Source organism: Tachypleus tridentatus, chromosome 10 (assembly GCF_004210375.1).
Source record: "Tachypleus tridentatus isolate NWPU-2018 chromosome 10, ASM421037v1, whole genome shotgun sequence".
NCBI classification, from domain to species: domain Eukaryota; kingdom Metazoa; phylum Arthropoda; class Merostomata; order Xiphosura; family Limulidae; genus Tachypleus; species Tachypleus tridentatus.
Genome location: NC_134834.1, coordinates 29,887,089 through 29,909,224, shown reverse-complemented (window position 1 = coordinate 29,909,224; position 22,136 = coordinate 29,887,089). Strand labels below are relative to the sequence as shown.

The window sequence follows — 22,136 nt, the reverse complement described above, 5'->3', positions numbered from 1 at the left end:
TGTCAACTTCAATGGTTTGGACGTCCAGGTGTGACAAGTTTGTTTGTTTTTGAATTCGCACAAAGCTACTCGAGGGCTATCTGTGCTAGCTGTCCCTAATGTTGCAGTGTAAGACTAGAGGGAAGGCAGCTAGTCATCACCACCTACCGCCAACTGTTGGGCTACTCTTTTACCAACGAAAAGTGGGATTGACTGACACATTATAACGCCCCCACGGCTGGAAGGGCGAGGATGTTTTGGCGCGAGTCGGGCGCGAACCCGCGACCCTCAGATTACGAATTGCACGCCTTAACGCGCTCGGCCATGCCAGGCTCACCAGGTGTGACAACGATGCACTATTTAACCGTTTCACAGAGCTATTGGAAAACTTTCTTATTTCAAAGTCAGCCGTTTGTTTAAAGTAAACCCTTCAAACACTGATGAACTCTTCTCAACAAATCTGAAATTTGAATCAAATGTCTCATTGTTCTATAGCGTATGTAAGACGACTGACTGGTAAACTTCCTCCTGTGGGGGATCTAATACGTATATTATTTATTTTATTAGTAGAATTCAACAACCTTAGTAGTTTTAAAGCAATGGTCACTCATACGTTTTGGTACAAATATAGTTGTTGGCTTTTTGTATTAGCATAAGTACTGCTTGTTTTAAACTTACAACAACATTTACTGCCTTGAGACATTTAAATATACTCTAATGTACATTAACTTTTCTATTCAGTATTTTTCAGTCATGCATATTGCTCTCAAAAGTGATGCTTACCCTGGCGGTGATTCCATAAGTTTGGAGAGCAATATATTCGTGACTATAAAAATCATCAAAAAATTTCTTAATGCATTTTTTATAGTTCATAGTGATTTACAATCGACATAAACATCCCAGACTCTAATAACACATTCCAATAAACTGATTAAACAAAAAAACTGGTCAAACATTTCAAAAAGGCTCTTCTTCTCGTAAATAGTCCGTTAATAAATGTTTGAATAATACAGAACTGAAGCAAAACAACAACAAAGACAATTATTTCCCAAACATTTGCCATGTGGGTTAAGGCGTTCGACTTGTGATCTAAGGGTCACGGGTCCGAATTCCTGTCGCACCAAACATGCTCGCTCTTTCAGCCGTGGAGGCGTTATAATGTGACAGTCAATCCTACTATTCGTTGGTAAAAGAGTAGCCCAAGAGTTGCGGTGGGTGGTGATGACTAGCTACCTTCCCTCTAGTCTTACATTGCTACATTAGGGACGGCTAGTGCAGATAGCCCTCGAGTAGCTTTGCGCGAAATTAAAAAAAAAAAAAAACAATCAAAAATTTCATTTATTCATGAAAATGGTTTTGCCACAAATGCTAAAATTATATTTTGGAATTTAATTTATTTAAATCTAATATTAAATGAAAAAAATCATTTGCCAAACTGCGTTTTAAATAAATAAATTGGAAAGCACCTATTTTTTTTTTTTTACTTCTTTAGGATTTTCTTTCAACTGATAACCTAGAAGGAAGAAAACTGCAACCAACAGAGCTCAAAACCGGTGGTTGGTCTACCATGATTACAGAATCAGTAAACTCTATATGTATGGATCACTATAATACTCAGTAGCCATAATACAAATATGCGCGCTAAAAAAAATCAACGAGTTTTACTTCAAAAAATGATTACTATTTATTTTCATTTGTTTCTATACTCACCAAATCCTAAAACAAGGCTAATACATCAAACCAGAAAGTAACCAACCTACCAAATTGTTCACCTTTCTTTTTGTTGTCGTCGATATAACTTTATATCTACTTTATAACTGACGTTAATTTAAACCTAAATTCACTCTGTGTGTTTTGAGGCAGTGCAAGATGTCATCAATTAGTTGTATCAACTAGCAGTAATTTAAAAAAAAATAGTAATTATAGTGTGAACTATGTTATCATTACCTCTTGAAGTTAGTTTTCGTAGAGAAATATGGTGTTCCTTTTTATAAAACGTAAGTATAGGAGGAAACAGAAATTACCAGCCACTAATAGATGAACATTAAATGACTGTGACATGTAGATACTTAATACTTAGTACATTATACAATCGGTGTATTTAGGGGGTCAACGCCTGTATTATCTATGAAGTGAAGGAGTGAAAAGAAAATCAATATACTAAATATGAAATTTTATTACACACGTGCAAATAATACACTAGCTTTCAGTCAAGGTTAAAAACATTACAAAACGAGTAATAAAAACATTTCGTAAATGTAAAATAATGTAAAGATAGCAGTGCCAAAAAAATGAAAATGAAATTATAGGGATGATACAACTATACATATATCCTCCTTAAGTGCTGCACTGTAAAAGGCATACTTGGTTCTAATATTACTGCAGTTGGAAATTATACATTCCTGACTATTTGAGTACAGTGTATTCATCATAATATCATGGTCATTTCGGGGTAAGCGTTAATTTAGTGTAACTTTGAGCCTTGGACTTACGTACAAGAAAAACAATGTTAAGACAAAATACGTCTTGTTTATTATAAACTATTACAGTTGAATTGACCGACTTCGTAACCATTTTGTGCTTATCCATTTTACAGTGTAACATTAAATCTTAATATTGAAAGTCATGTAGAGATGGTGTATGTGTAACTGTATCAACCGTATATTCTTGTTATCATTCTTTTTGGCACTGCCATCCCTACATCCTTTTATATTTACAAAATGTTTGTATTACTTGTTTTTCTAATAATTGGGTTTGACTGTTTTCTTATAACACACTCACAGATTATTTCACGATCTGCTACGTTAGCTACTAGGCCAAACATCATCCATAGGTATAATTAGAGGTTATCTAACGAAATACAGATATAACAAGTGACGTGCAATTGCCTTGTACTAAATTAGTTAAAATATAACATTTAGAGTTGTGAAGCTTTATCGTCTTGTATACGCGATTAAGTTACAACTTACCATTCGTACAGATTTAGTGAAGTAAGCAATCAAACTACAATAGACTACAGCAACATACAATAAGGAGAATCCTGAATGGTTGCTCTTAGTTACTGCTCACTTTGAACCGTTATATTCTAAACAGGATAGATGTATAAATGTGCCTGTTTTCTACTAGATCTTTATTTCTCTTTAAATATTAGAAAATAACACTATTACACACAAAGTAAAAACTTGCATATCTTACCTCCTTCATCAGTCATCACAGCTACTGTAGCAGGTGGACCACGTCCTTCTGGGTTGAACACTTGTACTGAAATCATGTATTGTATGAAAGTGTCCAAGTTTCTTATCGTATAATGCTGTAAACCAATTTGAGTATTATTATGATATGCATTTTTGGAATTAAACGTATAGATCTTTTGCAAAAACTACATGTCATTAAGTGCTTACAAATTAGTTATTCACAAAACTTAGTCTTACTTGATGCAGTTTTAAAAACTGAATATTAGAATGATTTATTTGATAATTCTACAACTGTGATATTTGTCAAGTTATAATCTCTAGTAATTGCACAAATGTTCAACTGCTAAAAAACACAAACAATCTGAATTGTTGTTTAGTGAGGAACCTACTGAACTGAATAATGAATTCAAATCAGAAGTCACCTGCTTTAAAAGTTTCTGTTATTGTATTTTTGAACTAAATAAAACAATGTGAGTACTTTTATGCGATGTTTAAGATGTTGCTAAGTAGACACTAAACAGTTAAATTTTTTTCTTACTAAAGTGACCCTTCGCTCCTGGCAAAGCAAAAATAAAATAAAAACGAATGATTTACTATATTATTTTTCTATTGTCCTTGCAATAACTTACTACCCTAACAACAGTACTAAACCTACATATTTACTCAGAAAAAAATCAGAATAATACTCTTATATGAGGCTCTCGTAGGATGATCTCTCTTTGTAGTCTTTCATGATCTCGTGGTTTGTAGAGAATGCGATAGCCAAGAAATTCTCCATGAATTGTTTCTTTCGGTGGAGGTATCCATTGCAGGTGAATAGATGAGCTGCTTTTATTCTGCGCTGAAGTGATAGTAGGCTTACCTTCTGGTTCTGAAACACAACGTTATCAATAAAAGAAAGAAAGCTGTACAAGTTCTAAAACCATTAATTCATATGGCTGACCTTAAGCAGTACGATTAGGTTCTACATATGTATTAAAATTAGGCTTAATATAACCAAAAACATTTCTTGCGGTTCAAATACAATGCTATTTTATAACTTTAAATATAAGATAAAAATAATAAAATAAAATTATTAATTTGAATGTTCACACATCAATACAGCAAACACACACAGGTGTCACAAATAAGCTTCATAACAGCGTTCAAAACCACTTCTGAAATAAGCAGTGGCGGATTTAAGGTTGTGTGAGCCCAGGGGCTAATAATTTTTGCAGGCCCTGCTTCCTATTGTAATTTTACACAGAAGAAAATTATCAATTCCCCTACCTAAATACGTCACTGGAGATAAGTAAATGCTTTGGCGAATGATACACTTTTAAAAAATATCCATTGTTTCATTTAATAATGACAAATTTATCAAAAAGTACATAACCTATTATATTGTTCAAACGTAAAAAATGTGAGCACTATTCTTTATTAAATTGTAATTACCATTCTGAATTAGATTCCAATTACTACTGACGGAATTACTATCTATAAATATATCAATGGTATATTAAGTTGTGTAACTATGTTCAAGACAAAGATAATTTTAATTAAGTTGTGGGTAGAAAAAAAAATTCTACAACGTTACAGTTTCTTATTCAGGGGCGTTTCTGTTATACACTATTCTGAACATTAACATAATTAAAATTTTAATTTAAAAGGTCTGATCTTAAAGTATGAATCGGCTTTGTTTGAATTTTTTTCTCTTTATCAAATTTAATGGAAAACTTCTAATAACTTAGCTTATAGGTTTAAGTGATTCGTTTAAATCATAAACGATGCCCCACGGGAAAACAGCCGAAGTGAAATTTCATATAAAGAAACCTGAAATACTATAAAGTTGGAGAAAGTGACTGATGTGACATTTGAAATAGAGCGGTAACACTACAATAGCCTATCATTGTCATGTTATGATAATAAATTAAAAAGACAAGTATTTGAAAAGTAATTTCGATACATTCGTACAAGGAAGTCCATGTTACAAATTTCACAAAAATCAATCGCACTGATCTGCTAACAATGTATCGAATATCCAGTATCATTTATCGAACAGTGGCGTAGCTAGGGGGGAGGACAAGGGGGTACATCTGTCCCCGGGCGCAGCATCGGGGGTGGGGCGCCAAATTGATGTTACATAATTAGGAATTATGGCTTACATTTTGTCACGAGAGGGCGCGAAAACTGACTTTGTCCCCGGGCGCTGAAAACCCTAACTACGCCTCTGTTATCGAATTGATTGGTGCTTGTATGACGTAGCGGTTTAGCCGTTAGTAAGTAGTGTGGTTTTCTTAGAGCAAAATGACATCGGGCTATCTGCTCCGTCCACCGAGGCTAATCGAAACCCCTGAATTTAGCGTCGTAAATCCGTGTGTGCTTTTTTCTTATAAAAAGTCACATTGAGCTATCGACTGAGTCCACCGAGGGGAATCGAACCCCTGATTTTGGTGTTGTAAATCCATAGACTTACGCTGTCCCATCGAGGGTTTCGTTAATAAGGCTTTTTCTAACGCATATGTATCCACTACAGTAATGTTTGACTAAATATAGTTTATTATGTATCGAAATACCTGATTCTTGAGAAAATAATTTAATGTTTATGTTGTAGTATCCTGAGAACATTTAAAAATGTAATGTAAACGATATACCATAATTACATTTGATATTAACGTATTTACTATGTTCAAATAGTGAAAAAATTAATGATATTTGGTACATTTAATGAGTTATGCAAGTAATTATTCGGAAGTTTTGTAAATTGTGTGTTCTCTGGGTACTAACCATGGTAGTGACTGAGCAATGTTTAATTGCATTTATATGTAAGCAACAGAAACTGAAGTTTCCATAAGTTTGTAGAAAAACGAATATGCTTTGATTTTTTGTTAATATTTTCAACTATCGTCTGGAAATACCGAGAAAATAATAAGATTTTCTCTTTTTTAAACGTGGGTAATAAATGTTTATAAGATGAACCAATTGTTCAAACAAGATTACACTAATTTAGAAATGCTTCTACTAATACAGGCCTTGTGACTATTAAATATATTTTGGTTAACATCTATTGCATTTTATTCAGTGATTTTGAAAATACTCAAAGAGCGTAAAGAAAATTCTCAAAGCAGTCAATTTATCTTTACATTTTGTTATCTAAGAACCCTTTGGTCATATTTCGAAAGCGTTATTTTTGATATGTTGGTTTTCTGTTGTTACACTCCATTGCAAATGTCAAGCAAATAGAATGCACAAGTTAAGTGATACAAAGTTTTCTAATATTACACTTTTTTGATACTATTTAAATTGTTTGTTTGTTTTGAATTTTGCGCAAAGCTACACGAGGGTTATCTGCACTAGCCGCTCCTAATTTAGCAGTGTAAGACTAGAGGGAAAGCAGCTAGTCATCACCACCCACCACCAACTCTTGCGCTACTCTTTTACCAACAAACAGTGGGATTGACCGTTATATTAATAACGCCCCCACGGCTGAAAGGGCGAGCATGTTTGGTGTGACGGGGATTCGAACCTGGGAACCTCCGATTACGAGTAGAGCGCTTTAACCACCTGGCTATGCCGAGTCGTTACTGTTTAGACGCACACATCTCGCTAAAGGGCTCTAAAAGCATTGAATTCACGTGTTAAAAACAACATTTAAATTAATTTCTAATGGTTTTGAGCATACACACCTTTGCAGTTCGACGCATTAACCTTAACTTCAGTGCTTTTGGTGAAAAGTTAAATAATATTCTATAGCGAATTTAATTTGTTCAATGCGATTTATTTTATCGACCCGCCCCGATGTTCGAACAGTAAATCTTACTTAATGTTTCGCTACAATGTTTCCTACAAAGACTGTTGTGGTATATATGTATGCGAGCATCAGTTATATTACATGTGTTCAAAGAACTGAATCTTACCACAATTTGAAGACCATGTAACTAATTTTTTGTTCCATTAGTGACAGAAAAACAAAGTCAAGAAGTAACACATATAAATTCGTATACATGCCAAATTATCAAAGTTATGTTTCGAAAAAGGAAGAACCTTATATTAATATATTTTAACAACAAATATTTCTTACAGCTTCAATAGTTTGCATTATGTATAAATAAATATGGTTACTGTATGTACTATTAACTAATCTTTACTTATTATAATGCGAAATTTTTACCACCTTCTCAACATGTCACAGAGTCTTAGATATAGCTTAGGTCTAGATACAGCCTAGGATAGCCGTGCTGAAGTTCAACGAGTGACAGTCCTACATTCGAAAAGGTCATACGTATCACATTTTCCTTTTATTTTATTTAGGTTCTTGTAACTTTCCTGTAAGGGGTATGTAGGCCTATTTTCTGTAGCTTCAGCCCAAATTTCTTGACTATGCCACTACCTCGCAACACGTGTCCATCGCGTTTAATTAGTAAGATCTGTAACAACATATTGTACTACCCGGCACATATGTTTATTTCATATTATACAACATTTGCTTTTTTTTTTTTTGTAATAATTTGGCAAAAATCTCGTATTTGTTTTGTCGAATTTCACGCAAAACTACTAGAATTATCAGTAATTTATGCACCCTGCCTACTGATCTTATCCTTTCCCTTATTATGCTTTCCTTGTTGCATTATTAATTCTTAATAAAACGTATATAAAGATATTATTCCAAATTTCAATGTTATCCGCTAGGAGCGCTTAAAAGCAAATTAACTAAGATACCGCTATCAGAAAATTGCCGCAGTTATCTAAATTTATAACTCAGTGTGTGGACGTATGCAGTCGCCGTCCTCTACTTAGGTTGTTTAAGTTGCAACGATTTTCGGAGACGTTTTATCTTAAAACTTAATTAAGTTACAAGTCGTCAAGCAACAAAACTGAAAGCCTTATATTTTCTATGTACATTTTAAAATCATAAACACTCACTTTCCCTCAGAGTTATGGTGTAGTAGGAAGGCTTGCCAGGCTTACTTGCACCATTACCGTTCACCGCCAAAACCCGAAAAGAGTACACAGTGAAAGGTTTCAGATTGATGACTTGATGATACGTATTGTTGTTCGGTGTCACAATATCGTCGGCACCATCCCATTTCCCAAACTCTCCTTCTCTGTACGGATGAAATGAATGACTTAACATATCCATTGCTCAGAAGGCAATCGTAATCCAAAACCTTAGGCGACTATTATACCTAACAGTTATCTAAGCAGTTATGTGGAATTTATGTTACACAAATCAAATTCTAGACGAGAAAGAATATATCAAACTTTCTTCTCTTATAGCTCAATTATGCGCTAACTCTGAGTTCATGCAAGTATTTGGTCATGTTTTGTTTTGTTTTCATTTCCTAAGAACGGAACAAATCCATATAAATGGATAGGTAGATACGTAGGCACACATATAGAAAAATAGACAAAAAGGCAAGTAGATATTTAGAGGTTGGTTCTTCTTTGTCTCTTGATTGGTATGATTTATGGTAGAGAAATTAACTAGTGACCAGCCAAGCTATTGGATATTATTAATTCTACAGACAAGTATTTGTATCACGTAACCGAAATCGTCTCTTGTTTGTCGATATCATAACAAGTATAATGCTTTTTTTTTCGCGCAAAGCTACATGAGGGCTATCTGCGCTAGCCATCCCTAATTTTGCAATGCAAGACTAGAGGGAAGGCAGCTAGTCATCACGACCCATCACTAACTCTTGGCCTACTCTTTTTACCAACGAGTAGTGGGATTGACCATCACATTATAATGTCCCGACGCTCGTGACGGGGCTCATGAGTCGAGTGTCTGAACCACCTGGCCATGCCGGCAACAAGTATAAAGAGGACGATTATTTTTTTAAAAAAACAGAAATGTGAAATAATTTCTGAAATTAATAGTCTTAGCCGCCTCACTGTCGTAAATCTCACTTGTATTAACTAGAAACTTTTCAAAATAAATGTTTGTGCTTTTTATCTTACGATTTATTTATCACATAAACTAAATATTTTTTTACTTAGATTATTACATCATACCAAATGTATGAGATAAAGCTACGAAGTTCACTCATATAGAACAACCACTGTCTATATCCGAATGGTTGGGATGAACTTTTAACATTATATATAATCAATAAATAAACTTATCAGCATAATAACTGAACAGTTTCCTGAACAGGTAACTTCTTGCTGAAATAATCGTGTTTGCAATAACAGCTCACGTTCTGTGTTTACATGCAATGCAAAGTATAAAAAAAATTAAAAATGGGGGCGTAAAAGGAATGTTTTTTAACATTTTGTTGCCTAATTCAGTTATTTCTTAGCTTTTAGAAATATATCAAATATTTTATAAATAGTGCCATACAGTATAACAAACATGGAATTCTTAAAAAAACTGAATTAACACTACTATAGTACACTTAAATTATCGGAAAATTGACTATTGGTGTAAAGTAGGTTTTCTTGATTATTGGACTTTGTTCACAACTACTTCAAAGGTTATCTGCACTGATCGTTTTTAATTTTAAAGTGATAGACTAGAGAGAGAGCAGCGGGTCAACACCATCTGTCGGCGATTCTTGTGCTATTATTTACTAACAAATAATGAGACTGGATGTTACATTATAATGCCCCCACAACTGAAATGTTGAAAATGAGAATGCCGGGTTCCGATCCCTTGACATAGCTTGCGAGTCGAGTGCCAGAGACAAATGACGTAAGAACTTTGTCGAGTTTTTTTTCCAGCGAAACTCAAATGTCTAATCACTTCTTATCAACAAAAGCAGTTCAGTTCAGTTTCACGCGTTCAAGAACATCTAAAGTATAATGGTTAATCTGATGGAACGTTCGCTGTCGACAACTTTAACCAAAGAAAAAGAACAACATATCAGATAGTTTCTTTTTTCGACAAACAAATTGGTTTATCAGATCTATTTTACTCTCAGCTCTTAGCTGCGTGTAGTAGGTAAGCAGGTAAAACCCTTCTTTACGTAAGTGGTTTCCACGAAGTATACTTCTTAAAACAAAATCTAATTTCGAAGCCGCCTAGAGTAATGGTCCAATAATGCTGAACAATTTTTGGATGCTGAACAACAAATTTCTTTCAACAGCAAAATTTCTCATTCCTTTCTAAACACGTGAATGTACACAAAATCCGAGATGTTCTGGACTGAAGGATATGTACATGTCATTTTGTCATATTAGTTTGGTGTTTTTTTTTTTTATTTCTCGCAAAGCTATAACACAAGGGCTATCTGCGCTAACCCTCCTTAATTTAGCGGTGATAGACTAGAATTTGTTTTGTTTTTAAATTTCGCTCAAAGCTACACGAGGGCTATCTGCGATTGGTTTGGTTTGTTTTGAATTTCGCGCAAAGCTACTCGAGGGCTATCTACGCTAGCCCCCCTAATTTAGCAGTGTAACATTAGAGGGAAGGCAGCTAGTCATCACCACCCACCGCCAACTCTTGGGCTACTCTTTTACCAACGAATAGTGGGATTGACTGTAACATTGTAACGCCCACACGGCTGATAGAGCGAGTATGTTTGGTGTGACGGGGATTCGATCCCGCAATCCTCGGACTATGATTCGCGTGCCTTAACCACCTGGCCATGCCGAGCCACTAACTGCGATAGCTGTTCCTGATTCAGCAATGAAAGACTAGAAAGAAAGGCAGCTAGTCATCACCACCCACCACCGACTCTTGGGCTACTCTTTTACCAACGAATGGTGGGATTGACCGTTACATTATAACGTCTCCATTGCTGAAAGGGCAAATATGTTTGGTACGAAAGGGATTCGAACTCGCGACCCTCATATTACCAGTCGAGCGCTTTAACCCTCTGACCATACCGAGCCTTGTCAGATGAAATGTATGCGGTTCTGTAATCCATATCAGTCGTATGCATGTTAGAAACATCAAATCGCTGGTATATACAGCAAACAGAATGCTTAGAGACAACGTAAACAAAACACCTAGTATATAAAAAAGAATAAAACGAAAAACGAGCTGTTGTGATGACGGAGTTAATAAAATGTTTACTCGCATTAAAATTAAACTGTCAAGTCAGAAGTATGAAAACATTACAGAGAAAATTTACCAAACAGCGAAACAAACTGTCTGTGTTAAATATTTAATCAAACTTAGTTGAACAAAAGTAATTTTACAAACGTAGTTTTTATGTCTTTTTCATGAATCGATTTTTTTGTGAGTGTTATGTGAATTAAACTTTTTGTCTCATTTAACTGTCCATATTTTGTCTAAGTTATTGTATTGTTCATGCTGTACGTTCTACGGATTTTCTCTTCATTATAATCGTTTAGGGAAAAAAAGTGTTTTCTTTTCCTTTTAAGAATTATGTTCAGATCTATACAAGAGCTATTTCTGCATATCTGTCCTTAATTCTGTTTGTTTGTTTTTAATGTCGCGCAAAGCTACACGAGGGCTATCTGCGCTAGCCGTTCGTAATTTAACAGTGTAAGATTACAGGGAAGGCAGCTAGTCATCACCACTAACTGCCAACTCTTGGGTTACTCTTTTACCAATGAATAGTGGGATTGACCATCACATTATAACGCCCCCACGGCTGAAAGGACGAGCATGTTTGGAGGGACGGGAATTCGAACCCGCGACACTCAGATTACGAGTTGAGTGTCTTAACCACCTGGCCATGCCAGGCCTAACTATTCTTCGTTTATAAACTTCTACAGAATTTTATTTCTTTCCAGAGAAGTCTGATTTTTTTAGTCGGCACGTCTTATTTCTGCTGTTTTTGAAGCTTGGTAAAAGAGAAATTGAAAGAACGCATTGCACGCTTAAAGCGTGGTAATAGGTCAGATATCTCGAAAGGAAGCAATACATAAATTACAAAACAAATCTTTTGAATTATCATAAATTACACGGGACTGCGATGGTTTTATTGTCTTGAGATTGTTTTAATGTTCTACAGTATTTCCTGTACGCTGAATCTAAAAATGATATCCATTTTTCTCCACCACGTACAGCCTTTTCACTTTCATTGAAATTGGGTCACATTTTGTTATGCTTAAAATGTTGACAACCACTAGCTGTAGATTTCTCTCGACCAATCGCGACGCGAGTCTTATCGATCGTTCTAAAAATCAAACATAATAGTAAATAATGTTCATGATTGTGAACTAAATAGTAATTTGATCTAAGTAAGAATTCTTCTCTCCGATTTGTAAGAAATTATTACGTAGTAGCAAAAAATGAATATTATTTTCGAAATCTTCGTAGCTGAATTATAGAAAATCCGTTATTAACAACCAAAACAATTTTTATGAAGTTTAAATTCTTAAGCCTGAGTGTTATTATTTTCATTCTAGAAAATAGTTTCCAAGATATGCTACTATGCGTGTGTGTGTGTGTGAATGCTTTATCAATATACACCCTACACCGTTTGAACTTTTAACATTCATTAATATGCACATATAAAAGGTCTCGTATTTTCTCCTCTGTATGTATATTGATTATAGACGCACACATAACACAGATCCATACCTCAGTCTCTGGAGTAAGTCTAAAGGTTTATAACGTTAAAAATCGCATTTCGCAGTAAAAATAGTACAGAGAGCGTGGCTTGTACCTTGGCGCTTAACAACAAACAAACATAATACGACGTAAGTTTCGGCTTTGTTTTCAATTTAAAAGTTACCTTGAGTTTAAAACACTTATCGTCCTATCTCATCATTGTCAGAATGCTGTGACATCATTTAACACGATCTTATTATTAAATACTAGCGTCTTGGTTGTTCACTTTTATGAGCGTATTGACCGACGTTTAGATTGTTTGTTTGTTTTGGAATTTCGCACAAAGCTACTCGAGGGCTATCTGTGCTAGCCGTCCCTAATTCAGCAGCGTTAGACTAAAGGGAAGGCAGCTAGTCATCACCACCCACCGCCAACTGTTGGGCTACTCTTTTACCAACGAATAGTGAAATTGACCGACACATTATAACGCCCCCACGGCTGGGAGGGCGAGCATGTTTGCCGCGACTCGGGCGCGAACCCGCGACCGACGTTTAGAACTGTTCTTTGAGCAGTACACGCGACTACGAATTTAAGATTATACTCTATCAACGTTTTTGTATTTTTTTATTCATAAAAGCGTTACAAAAATTGTTTGGTTTTAATTTCCTTCAAAGCTACACGAGGGCTATCTGCTTAGCTGTTCCTTATTTAGCAATAAAGACCAGAGAGAAAGGCAGATAGTCATTACCACCCACCGTCAAGAGTTGGTGGTGGATGGTGACGACTGTCTGCCTTCTCTCTAGTCTTGCACTACTAAATTAGGAACGGCTAGCACATATAGCCCTCGAGTAGCTTTGCGCGAAATTCTAAACAAACAAACATTATTTAATTTGGACTTAATCTGGTACCCAATGTTCCGTTAGTGGCCGATAGGTGGTGGTGTTAAATACGTTTTACGGCATAGAGGAGCAGCATGACCCGCTATTTCATTAATCCTTCGTTTGCGGCTTGTGCAAACCTGTCTACCACCCTTGCGCAACAATTCGGTTTTTATTTCGGCGGACCATTCAGGATGTTGTGCGCAAAATGCTTGCATTATACGATGTGAACTGCAGTCGCCTACGTTAAACGTAATATGATGTCAACAGCAGTTGAATGCTCGAATTAGCTGCGTCACGAGAAGATACTGCTTATCATAGGCTTTTCTTCTTGTACACAGTTTAAAATAAGAACAGTCATATTTTAGCCACAGGAGTCCCTGACTTGGCCGTTTAGTCAATTTTATGCGTATGGTATGGGCAGCATCAAACAAAACTAAAATAACAGTTACAATATTTACCTGTAGTCATGATATGTGTGACAAATTTACCGTCGTACGTTTATTTTAGTGTCTACGATTGTTTCTGTATTGTGTTCTTTTTTGCATTTGACGTATGTTCTTGACTGTGTATTGCCCAAGTCCCGTCTGTTCTCGAAATTTGTTGAGAATTCTTTAAGGTGAGAATCAACAATATTTGTTTACGAAACACCCTAAATCACTGTTGAAAATTCTAGAAACTCGCGTGATCAGTATATAAAATCTAACGCGCCAAGAGACAAATAGAAGATTATTGTTGGCCAGCTACAGTCAGTGTTCTATAGGCCTAGAAAGCTAAAATTGTGTTTAGCGCCTATTTAACCGGAAAACTACAGAATTTGACCAAGAACATTATAGGTTTTGAACACTACAAACTGTTCAACTTCAGTGAATTAGTTAGGACAATCTTGTTTCTACGAGGACATTAAATGTTTTCTTCCGTAAGGAGTGAACTTCTAATCGGTGTGAGACTAGCCAAGAAAGATATCGTTAGTTTAGGCGTGGTATAACAATATCAAATCGGAATTAATTTGCTCGTCCTGGACCTGAACCATCAATAAAATATTTAGTTCTAGACCAGATAGAAGACTCAATATACATTTTAAGTTTGTAAAACTCTTGTATATAAACTAATCATTTGTAATAACTATTAGTAATAACCGTTATTATAAATTGTCTTGTTTTTATATTTGTGTTAAAAAAAGGAAAGTGTGTGTATCAATATTGTTGGCAAATATCATAACTTTGTTACATATTAACTTCTAAATTGGCCCGGCATGGGCAGGAAGTTAGGGCTCGACCCATCATCCGAACGTCGCGGGTTCGAATCCCAGTCACACCAAACATGCTCGCCCTTTCCGATGTGGAAGCGCAATAATGTGACGGTCAATCCCACTATTCGTTGGTAAAAGAGAAGCTCAAGAGTTGGCGGTGGGTGATGATGACTAGTTACCTTCCCTCTAGTCTTATCATGCTAAATTAGGGACAGCAAGCGCGGATAGCATGCGCGAAAATTCAAAATAAACAAACAAACAAACTAGTCGTGCCTGTAATATTAATCCAAGGATTATTGGTTTACAACTTATTCCCACAGAAACACGCGGTGGGTGCTGTTGACCAGCTGTCTTCTTTCTAATCTCCGAGTTAACATTTATAGAGATGGGTATACGTAGGTACGTGTAAATTTGTGCGGAAGTCTTCCATGCATTTCTTCGTAAATATGTGAACAAAATAATTCATCAGGGTTGAATTAGTTTTTATCACCTTACGCGGAAGTGGATTCCGGAACTGATTGGCTAATAGCCAAGCTGTTATCTCAGATAATTTCAACATACATCCAGTGATTTAAGTGTTAACCACGACACGACCTCTGTTGGTTTTTCCCGATACCTTTCATTAGGTATAATTAACCAATCACTGAGCTCATTAAATATCATTCTGGTAATACGACATTAAGACCTTCAGAAACAAGTATAATTAAACGGACAAAACAAAGAATTAATTAATAGAAGTCTGGCGCTAGAAACAATAAAAAAAACAACAATTGAATGGAAGATATACTCACTATAGACAGACCAATGGAAATTTTCCGTAAATAAATATGGCGTCAAACGAATTGATGAATGTAAAATGAACAATAGAAACTGGTGATTTATCACCAGTTATCTCGTTTGTTTAAATGTCTGGAAATTTGAATAAAGAAATGATGAAAAGAGAATCTGATTCGTTTTAAATATTCAATATAAAATAATCTACTGTCATGATTGGAAGGTTATACACACACACACACTTGTTACGGTTATGTGGTCGAACTTCTACATTCGACGTTTCTTGCCAAGCAGACAAACAGGGTTAAGTTTAAGGAATATAGACATTCTTAGAACTCATAACGTCCAATGATAATTTGTGAAAGTAGCTTGTCAAATTACGCCCGTCTGAAGGATATGTATACAGACATTATAAGTGGAAGAAACTCAAGCATATTGTACTAACGTAAATGGGCTGAAATTCATTGAAAGTTCTGAGGTTGCTACTTTCATAGACTCTCAGCACATAAACTAGTGCTATGCAGCCAGAGGTCACAGGAAACAATTAGATGTTGTATATTAACAGTCCTGGTAGGGATCTCTGCAAACAAAATGTTTGTGTAGTAACAAAATTTTCGAGTAATTTTAATAAAAGAAACTAAACTAGTTCTTAATAGCTCATTAATGATTTCTGTGTAACACATTCAAACCGATAGTACAAAATTAGATGGTAGCTTAAAAGCATACATTGACGTCGCCGTGTTAATACAACTATAGAAACAAACAATGCAAATACATTCTGTCGGAGATGTAACCACGTTTTTGTCGACTTTTCTTAAACTTCTGTAGATCTAAGGAATCTATAATATTGGTTTGGTTTGGTTTGAATTTGGCACAAAGCTACTCGAGGGCTATCTGCGCTAGCTGTCCCTAATTTAGCAGTGTAAGACTAGAGGGAAGGCAGCTAGTCATAACTACCCACTGCTAAGCCTTGGACTACTTTTTTACCAAAACATAATGGGATCGACCTTACTATTATAACGCCCTTGCGGCTGAAAGGGTGAGCATGATTTTGTGTGACAGGAATTCGAACTCGCGACCGTCAGGTTACGAGTAGAGCGCCCTAACCACAAGTCCATGCCAAGCCTTCGTTAAAATAAAATATTGTGTACTTCAAAATTTATATGTAATTACATACATACCAACATATAAATATATGTTTATATATAGATATAAATATGTGTGTGTGTGTACACACACACACAGAATTTCACAACATGAGATAATTATTTACTATGGCTGAAACGGACTTACCTCACGTGGATGATATAATGCAAGATGGGACTGTTATGACTGTTGATACTCGGAGCCCAAGAAAGGTTCACAGAACGTGAAGTAAAACCCATTACCAGGGGCATGCCAGGGGGATCCGGAATGTCTTGATGAAAAAAAAAAATACCATGTATTATTGGACTTACCTGAGGATAATTAACTTTTTTAAAATATAGACTAAAAACTTCCAGAAATTAAGTTTAATCAACATATCTGTATAAGTTTAAGTATTTTTTATAACAAATTCACGTTGTAATGTTTTAGTGTGCTAATTGGTAATAAAAAAGAAAGCAAACTATTAAAACCTGAATGAGGAGCTTAAATGTAATCGTCTCATAGTGGCACATCGGAATGTCTACGGACTTCCAACACTCGAACCCAGGGTTGTATAGCTTTGTGTTTAACTTCAAATAAAATTAAAAGTAATTATCTGTATTCATAAGAAAACATTTTTATTTCTTTCTGTGGCGAAAAATCTTTGAGTGGTCAATAAATCATGAAGTATATTTGTAACTCAAAACATTTTTTCTTTGCAGTCCCTACGAATCATTAGTACAAAAACAAAAGAAAAAGCACTTCCAATATGTATGCATATATTTCTATTCTTTGGACATCGACTCGATTTAATTTCTTTAAATATTTGATTGTTTTTTAAAAGAGTATGTGACAGCCCTCTTCGTTTCAAACTATTAATTTATTCAGCTTATAAATAGATTTTGTTCAGATAGATATTTAAGAATTTCCAATACATTAGTATCCTTTATACCTAATAGCATTGAAAAAAAAATTGGATCAGTTAAAATAAGTCGTACCTGAGCCTTGGTAAAAAAAAAAAAAAAAAAAAGCGTCATTTTGTTGTAGCTGAGTTTTCACAAATACAAAGGTCCGTGGCGAACACCATCCACATGATCTAGGTAACAATAAACAATATAACCAAAAAAGGTTCTTCCCTGGAAAGAAGGTACAAGTCACTAGTACGTAAGGCTGAGTTACTTTCACAACATACCAGTTTAACTGTCTAGCGACTGTAGAATGAAACAGACATTCATGCTATTCTTTACGAAGACGCATGGGCCAAGTCGCTGAAAGCCTTTGGACTTTTATATATTGAGAGTGTTGAAACTATCATTTGTTTGTTCGATAAAGTTTTCACTTTTTTGCCCCTCTCAGGCGTGATGAATTGATCATAGTTTGAGATTCAGGTATATATTTATAAAGTAATATATTTCTGCACAAAATTAATTAATATTTAAAGTTTTTCAATAAGAGATGTAACACTTTTATAAATAATGTCTTTATTTCACATGGTACTTCGATAAATACCGTGACAGTAAATATTTCCTGAAAAAAAAATCATAATCCGTTTATGATGTTGTAATAATATTATGACAAACGTAACAACAATGTTCTTAAGTTAGTTACTATGAGTTAGTAAAACCACTAAGTTCTTAGATTTTTTTATTTATCTTAGTGGTTTGATTTGTTTTGAATTTCGCAACATGAGGGCTATCTGCGCTAACCGTTCCTAATTTAGTATTGTAAGACTAGAGAGAAGGTAGCTAGTCATTGTCACTCATCGCCAACTCTTGGGCTGCTCTTTTACTAACGAATAGTGAGAGTGATCAAACATCATAGCGCCCTCACGGCTGAAAGGGCAAACACGTTTGGTAAGATGGGTATTCGAACTCGCGACCCTCAGATTGCGAGTCAAGCACTCTAATCACCTGACCATGCCGATCCTCGTCTTAATGTCTCCCCGAATCAATATACCTGGTCTCGCAAATGCTTTCGTTGGTTTTTCGAACTTGCACTCGGGAACCATATAAAAATCTTATATGTATGATGTTCGTCTGTTTTGTTTTTTTGAATTTCGCACAAAGATACAACAGTGCTATCTGTACTATGTGTTTCTAATTTAGCAGTGTAAGACTAGAGGGATGGCAGTTAGTCGTCACCACCCACCGCCAATTCTTAGGCTACTCTTTTACCAACTAATAGTGGGATTTAACGTTACATTGTAACGCCAGACTGGTAAAAGGGTGAGCATGTTTAGTATGACGGGGATTCGAAGCCGCGACCGTCAGATTACGAATCAAATGCCTTAACAACCTGGACATGTTGCGATATCTCTGTTAGAGCATCTGCATGTCTTCTATGTTATGATGTCTTAAGTGGTCAATAACTGAATAAAAGCAATACAATAGTAAATGTATTTATAAAATTTCTTAGTAAACCACCATCATCCGGCTTCAACAATTTTAAATGAATAGACATATTGAACAAGATTTAATATATTTTTAATTTTCTGAACATATTTCATATGAAAACTAAGATCTGTTTCATTCTTTAATTTATCATTATTAAAAGCGATTTAATACGGATGTGACCTAATCACTTTTAATGTTTTTGGTTTCGTTCGTTTTTTCGAGCAAAGCCTATGAATCAAGACAGATATTTGGGTTTGATATCTTTCAAGCTTCAAAAGAAAAAAATAAAAACAAAAAACGACTTTAGAGTCTCAGAGAAAATCCAGGGTGCTAAAAAAACTTTTGTTTCTCTTCAACTCCTGCGCTAGATATCCCTAATTTTGAACTGATAAATTTAAGCAGCAGTACGAACTGTTGGGTTGCATTAATCGAATAGTGGGATATGACAGTCATTTATACATGCCATCCACAATCTCAAAGTGCAGAGAGGGAAGTTTTTTTTGTTTTGTTTTTTTCTCGCCAACAGATGAACCATTGGATCCACAGTTCGACACGTTAACCATACAGTCTACGTCTTGTTTATATTATCCTTGAACGGATGAAATCAACTGACGACCATAAACAAACTTACTAAGAAATAAAACCGGGCTCGTCTTTAATGTTGATTATTATTTGAATTAACTTATGTTATAACAGAGTAATATAGACGATTAGAAATAATAGAAAAAAAAACATTATTTAACCTCTGAAGGGTTAAACTATGACATCATATTTAGGTAAATCATATGATTCTGGAAACACACATTTTGAAAATAATAAAATTCGTTACGTTCTTTTACAAACAACTTTACCTTATAGATTTTAATGGGATGTATTATCTTAATTAAGTCTTCCAGTTTCAACTTAATTTTAGTAGCTGGAAAATCATTTGCAATCTCATATGTTTTTCTTTGTTACCCTAATCTAATATGACCTGGTGGTTAAGACGCTCGATTCGCAATCAGAGCGTCAGGTGTTCGAATCCTCTTCACCGGAGAGGTTCACCCTTTCAGTGTGAGAGCGTTATAAAGTGACGATCAATGCAGCTATTCGTTAGTAAAAGAGTAGCCTAAGGCACACGCAACCTCTTTGTAGCTTTGCGTGAAACAGAAAGCAAACCAAACATTTTCATATGCATTCTGAAATTTTGGTTTATTTCAATCTCTTCCTGGTACTAAGGAAAAGGTTTTTTTTCTTCTAAGTACTCAAAATATAAACACGAGATAAACTAATAGTTAATTTATTATAACTTACGTTTAATATGCGTGTAATTTTATGAGAAATAAGGGTGACAAACTGCAGAATCGAAGATAAATGGTTTGGATTACGTTGCCGAAAAATTGCACTCCGCATTTGGGGACGTAGGTATGTTATAAGGGTGAAGGTAGGCTTTCACTACTGGGTTAGAGTAGCTCAAGAATTAGTAGTGGATATAGTTGGTTGCTCTCTGGTCAATCGGTTGAGAACTAGTAACAAAACTTTATTACAAACTTATTGAGATTAGGGATGAAAACAGATCAGAAAGTAGAGAACATCTGGTCATTCCTCCATTCAACCATTGAACCGATATTCATGTATCCACCCTGGAGTGTAGTGTACGAGTAGTGCAATACATGAAAGGGTAATGCAGATTTTTCTCCCATTCAGAATGCTCTATAATTTCTGATCTTTTACCTTCCCCAAGTTTCAGTAATTTTAAAATAAATTAGATTCTCTGCTCTTTCTTTTACGAGACAAAGTCTTGGCTTTTAGTGACGCTGTAACTTTAGGGAGCAGTAATCTAATCTATAGACGTTACTTCTTAAAGTACAGTAAGTCATGACCAGGATAGTGTGCGACGAGGTAAGGAGCATATGGTAGATTAATCTTTTCTATATAACGCACTATATAATGGCTTTCTGATCAGAACTGTTATAAGTATTGTGTATTGTAACTAACCTATCGTGGATCACTTGCTGCTCCATGTATAAATAGGCACATCTTATGGAGTTGTGAATTGTTTTGATGTACAAATTGGTCGTAAGCAAAGTGTGGTTTACGAGTTATAGCTGACTGGTTTGTTTCATAGACGTCAAGAAAAGCTAGCCGAACTGTAGAGGTAGTTTTGTACTTTATTAGTGAAGGGATTTTCGTCTTTACCTCTTTAGCTGAGTTCTCGCGTTACCTTACGTAAGGTAAAGGCCGCCATTTTAACCGGACCCATCGCTACACAGGGGTCACTACTGCCCTGCCTGATTAGGGGTAGACTAATGCTGATAGCTGTTGTGTAGCTTTACTCGAATATCCAAAAACAACAAACACCTGAAAAATAAGTTATTTTTTACATCATCACGGTTACTCCAAGTCATGTAACTTATTTCATTGTTACTGTTATAAATCACACTTTTTGCCATACTTGGCTTAAATCCGACTTTCTTGAACTTTCAATTTTTCTCGAGTGATTTCGAATAATAATTTAATGTCTTAAAGTAACATTAAAATTTTGGAATTCTTTAATGAACTTAATAAGCATTCTGTTTTTTATGTTGAATTATTCGAATTTGAAAAAAAAAACTCAGTGCGTTGAATGAGCTTTCAAAAGTGTTTCTCTTGTTTCAAGAACGCCCTAGACATTCTTGTGGATCTGAGAAATAGATGGATTCTCCCCGTCAGAGCGACCACCGTGGATCATATTAACTTGGGAAAAGAAGTGTTTGTTACCAACGTTACCACAGTAAGAACCTTGGATTCATTTTGTCTTTCATAATAAGCGCCTCCTCCCAGCGGATGTCTGTGGTCTTAAAGGTCTTACAACGCTAGAAACCAGGTTTCGATACCCGTGTTGGACAGAGCTTAATTCCAAACAAACATTATTAACGAGTGTGTAAACAATATAAGCTAAAGATAAGATGAGGCGTGAAAAACAAACAAAAAATACTTAGAAATTACTGCCAATAGAGGAAATCCATTTCAGGTGCATTGTACAGCATAGCAAGATACGCGTGGAATGCTTTTGCTGGATTGTAAGTACATTAAGTATATTTCGCTCACGTACAAACAATGAATTGTTTTTCA

General features: G+C 35.2%; 1 protein-coding gene across 2 annotated transcripts in view; it reads right to left on the bottom strand.

The window, feature by feature from the left end:
• The window catches only part of LOC143228972 (putative receptor-type tyrosine-protein phosphatase mosPTP-1), a 116,790-nt gene that overhangs the window by 45,338 nt on the left and 49,316 nt on the right, over positions 1-22,136 (bottom strand). For both annotated transcript variants that reach the window (XM_076460513.1, XM_076460514.1), the window contains exons 2-5: positions 16,819-16,942; positions 8,076-8,257; positions 3,860-4,044; positions 3,175-3,289 (exon numbers count right to left, since the gene is read on the bottom strand). In XM_076460513.1, coding sequence (XP_076316628.1) covers positions 3,175-3,289; positions 3,860-4,044; positions 8,076-8,257; positions 16,819-16,942 — 606 coding nt within the window. The remainder of the gene's footprint in view (positions 1-3,174; positions 3,290-3,859; positions 4,045-8,075; positions 8,258-16,818; positions 16,943-22,136) is intronic.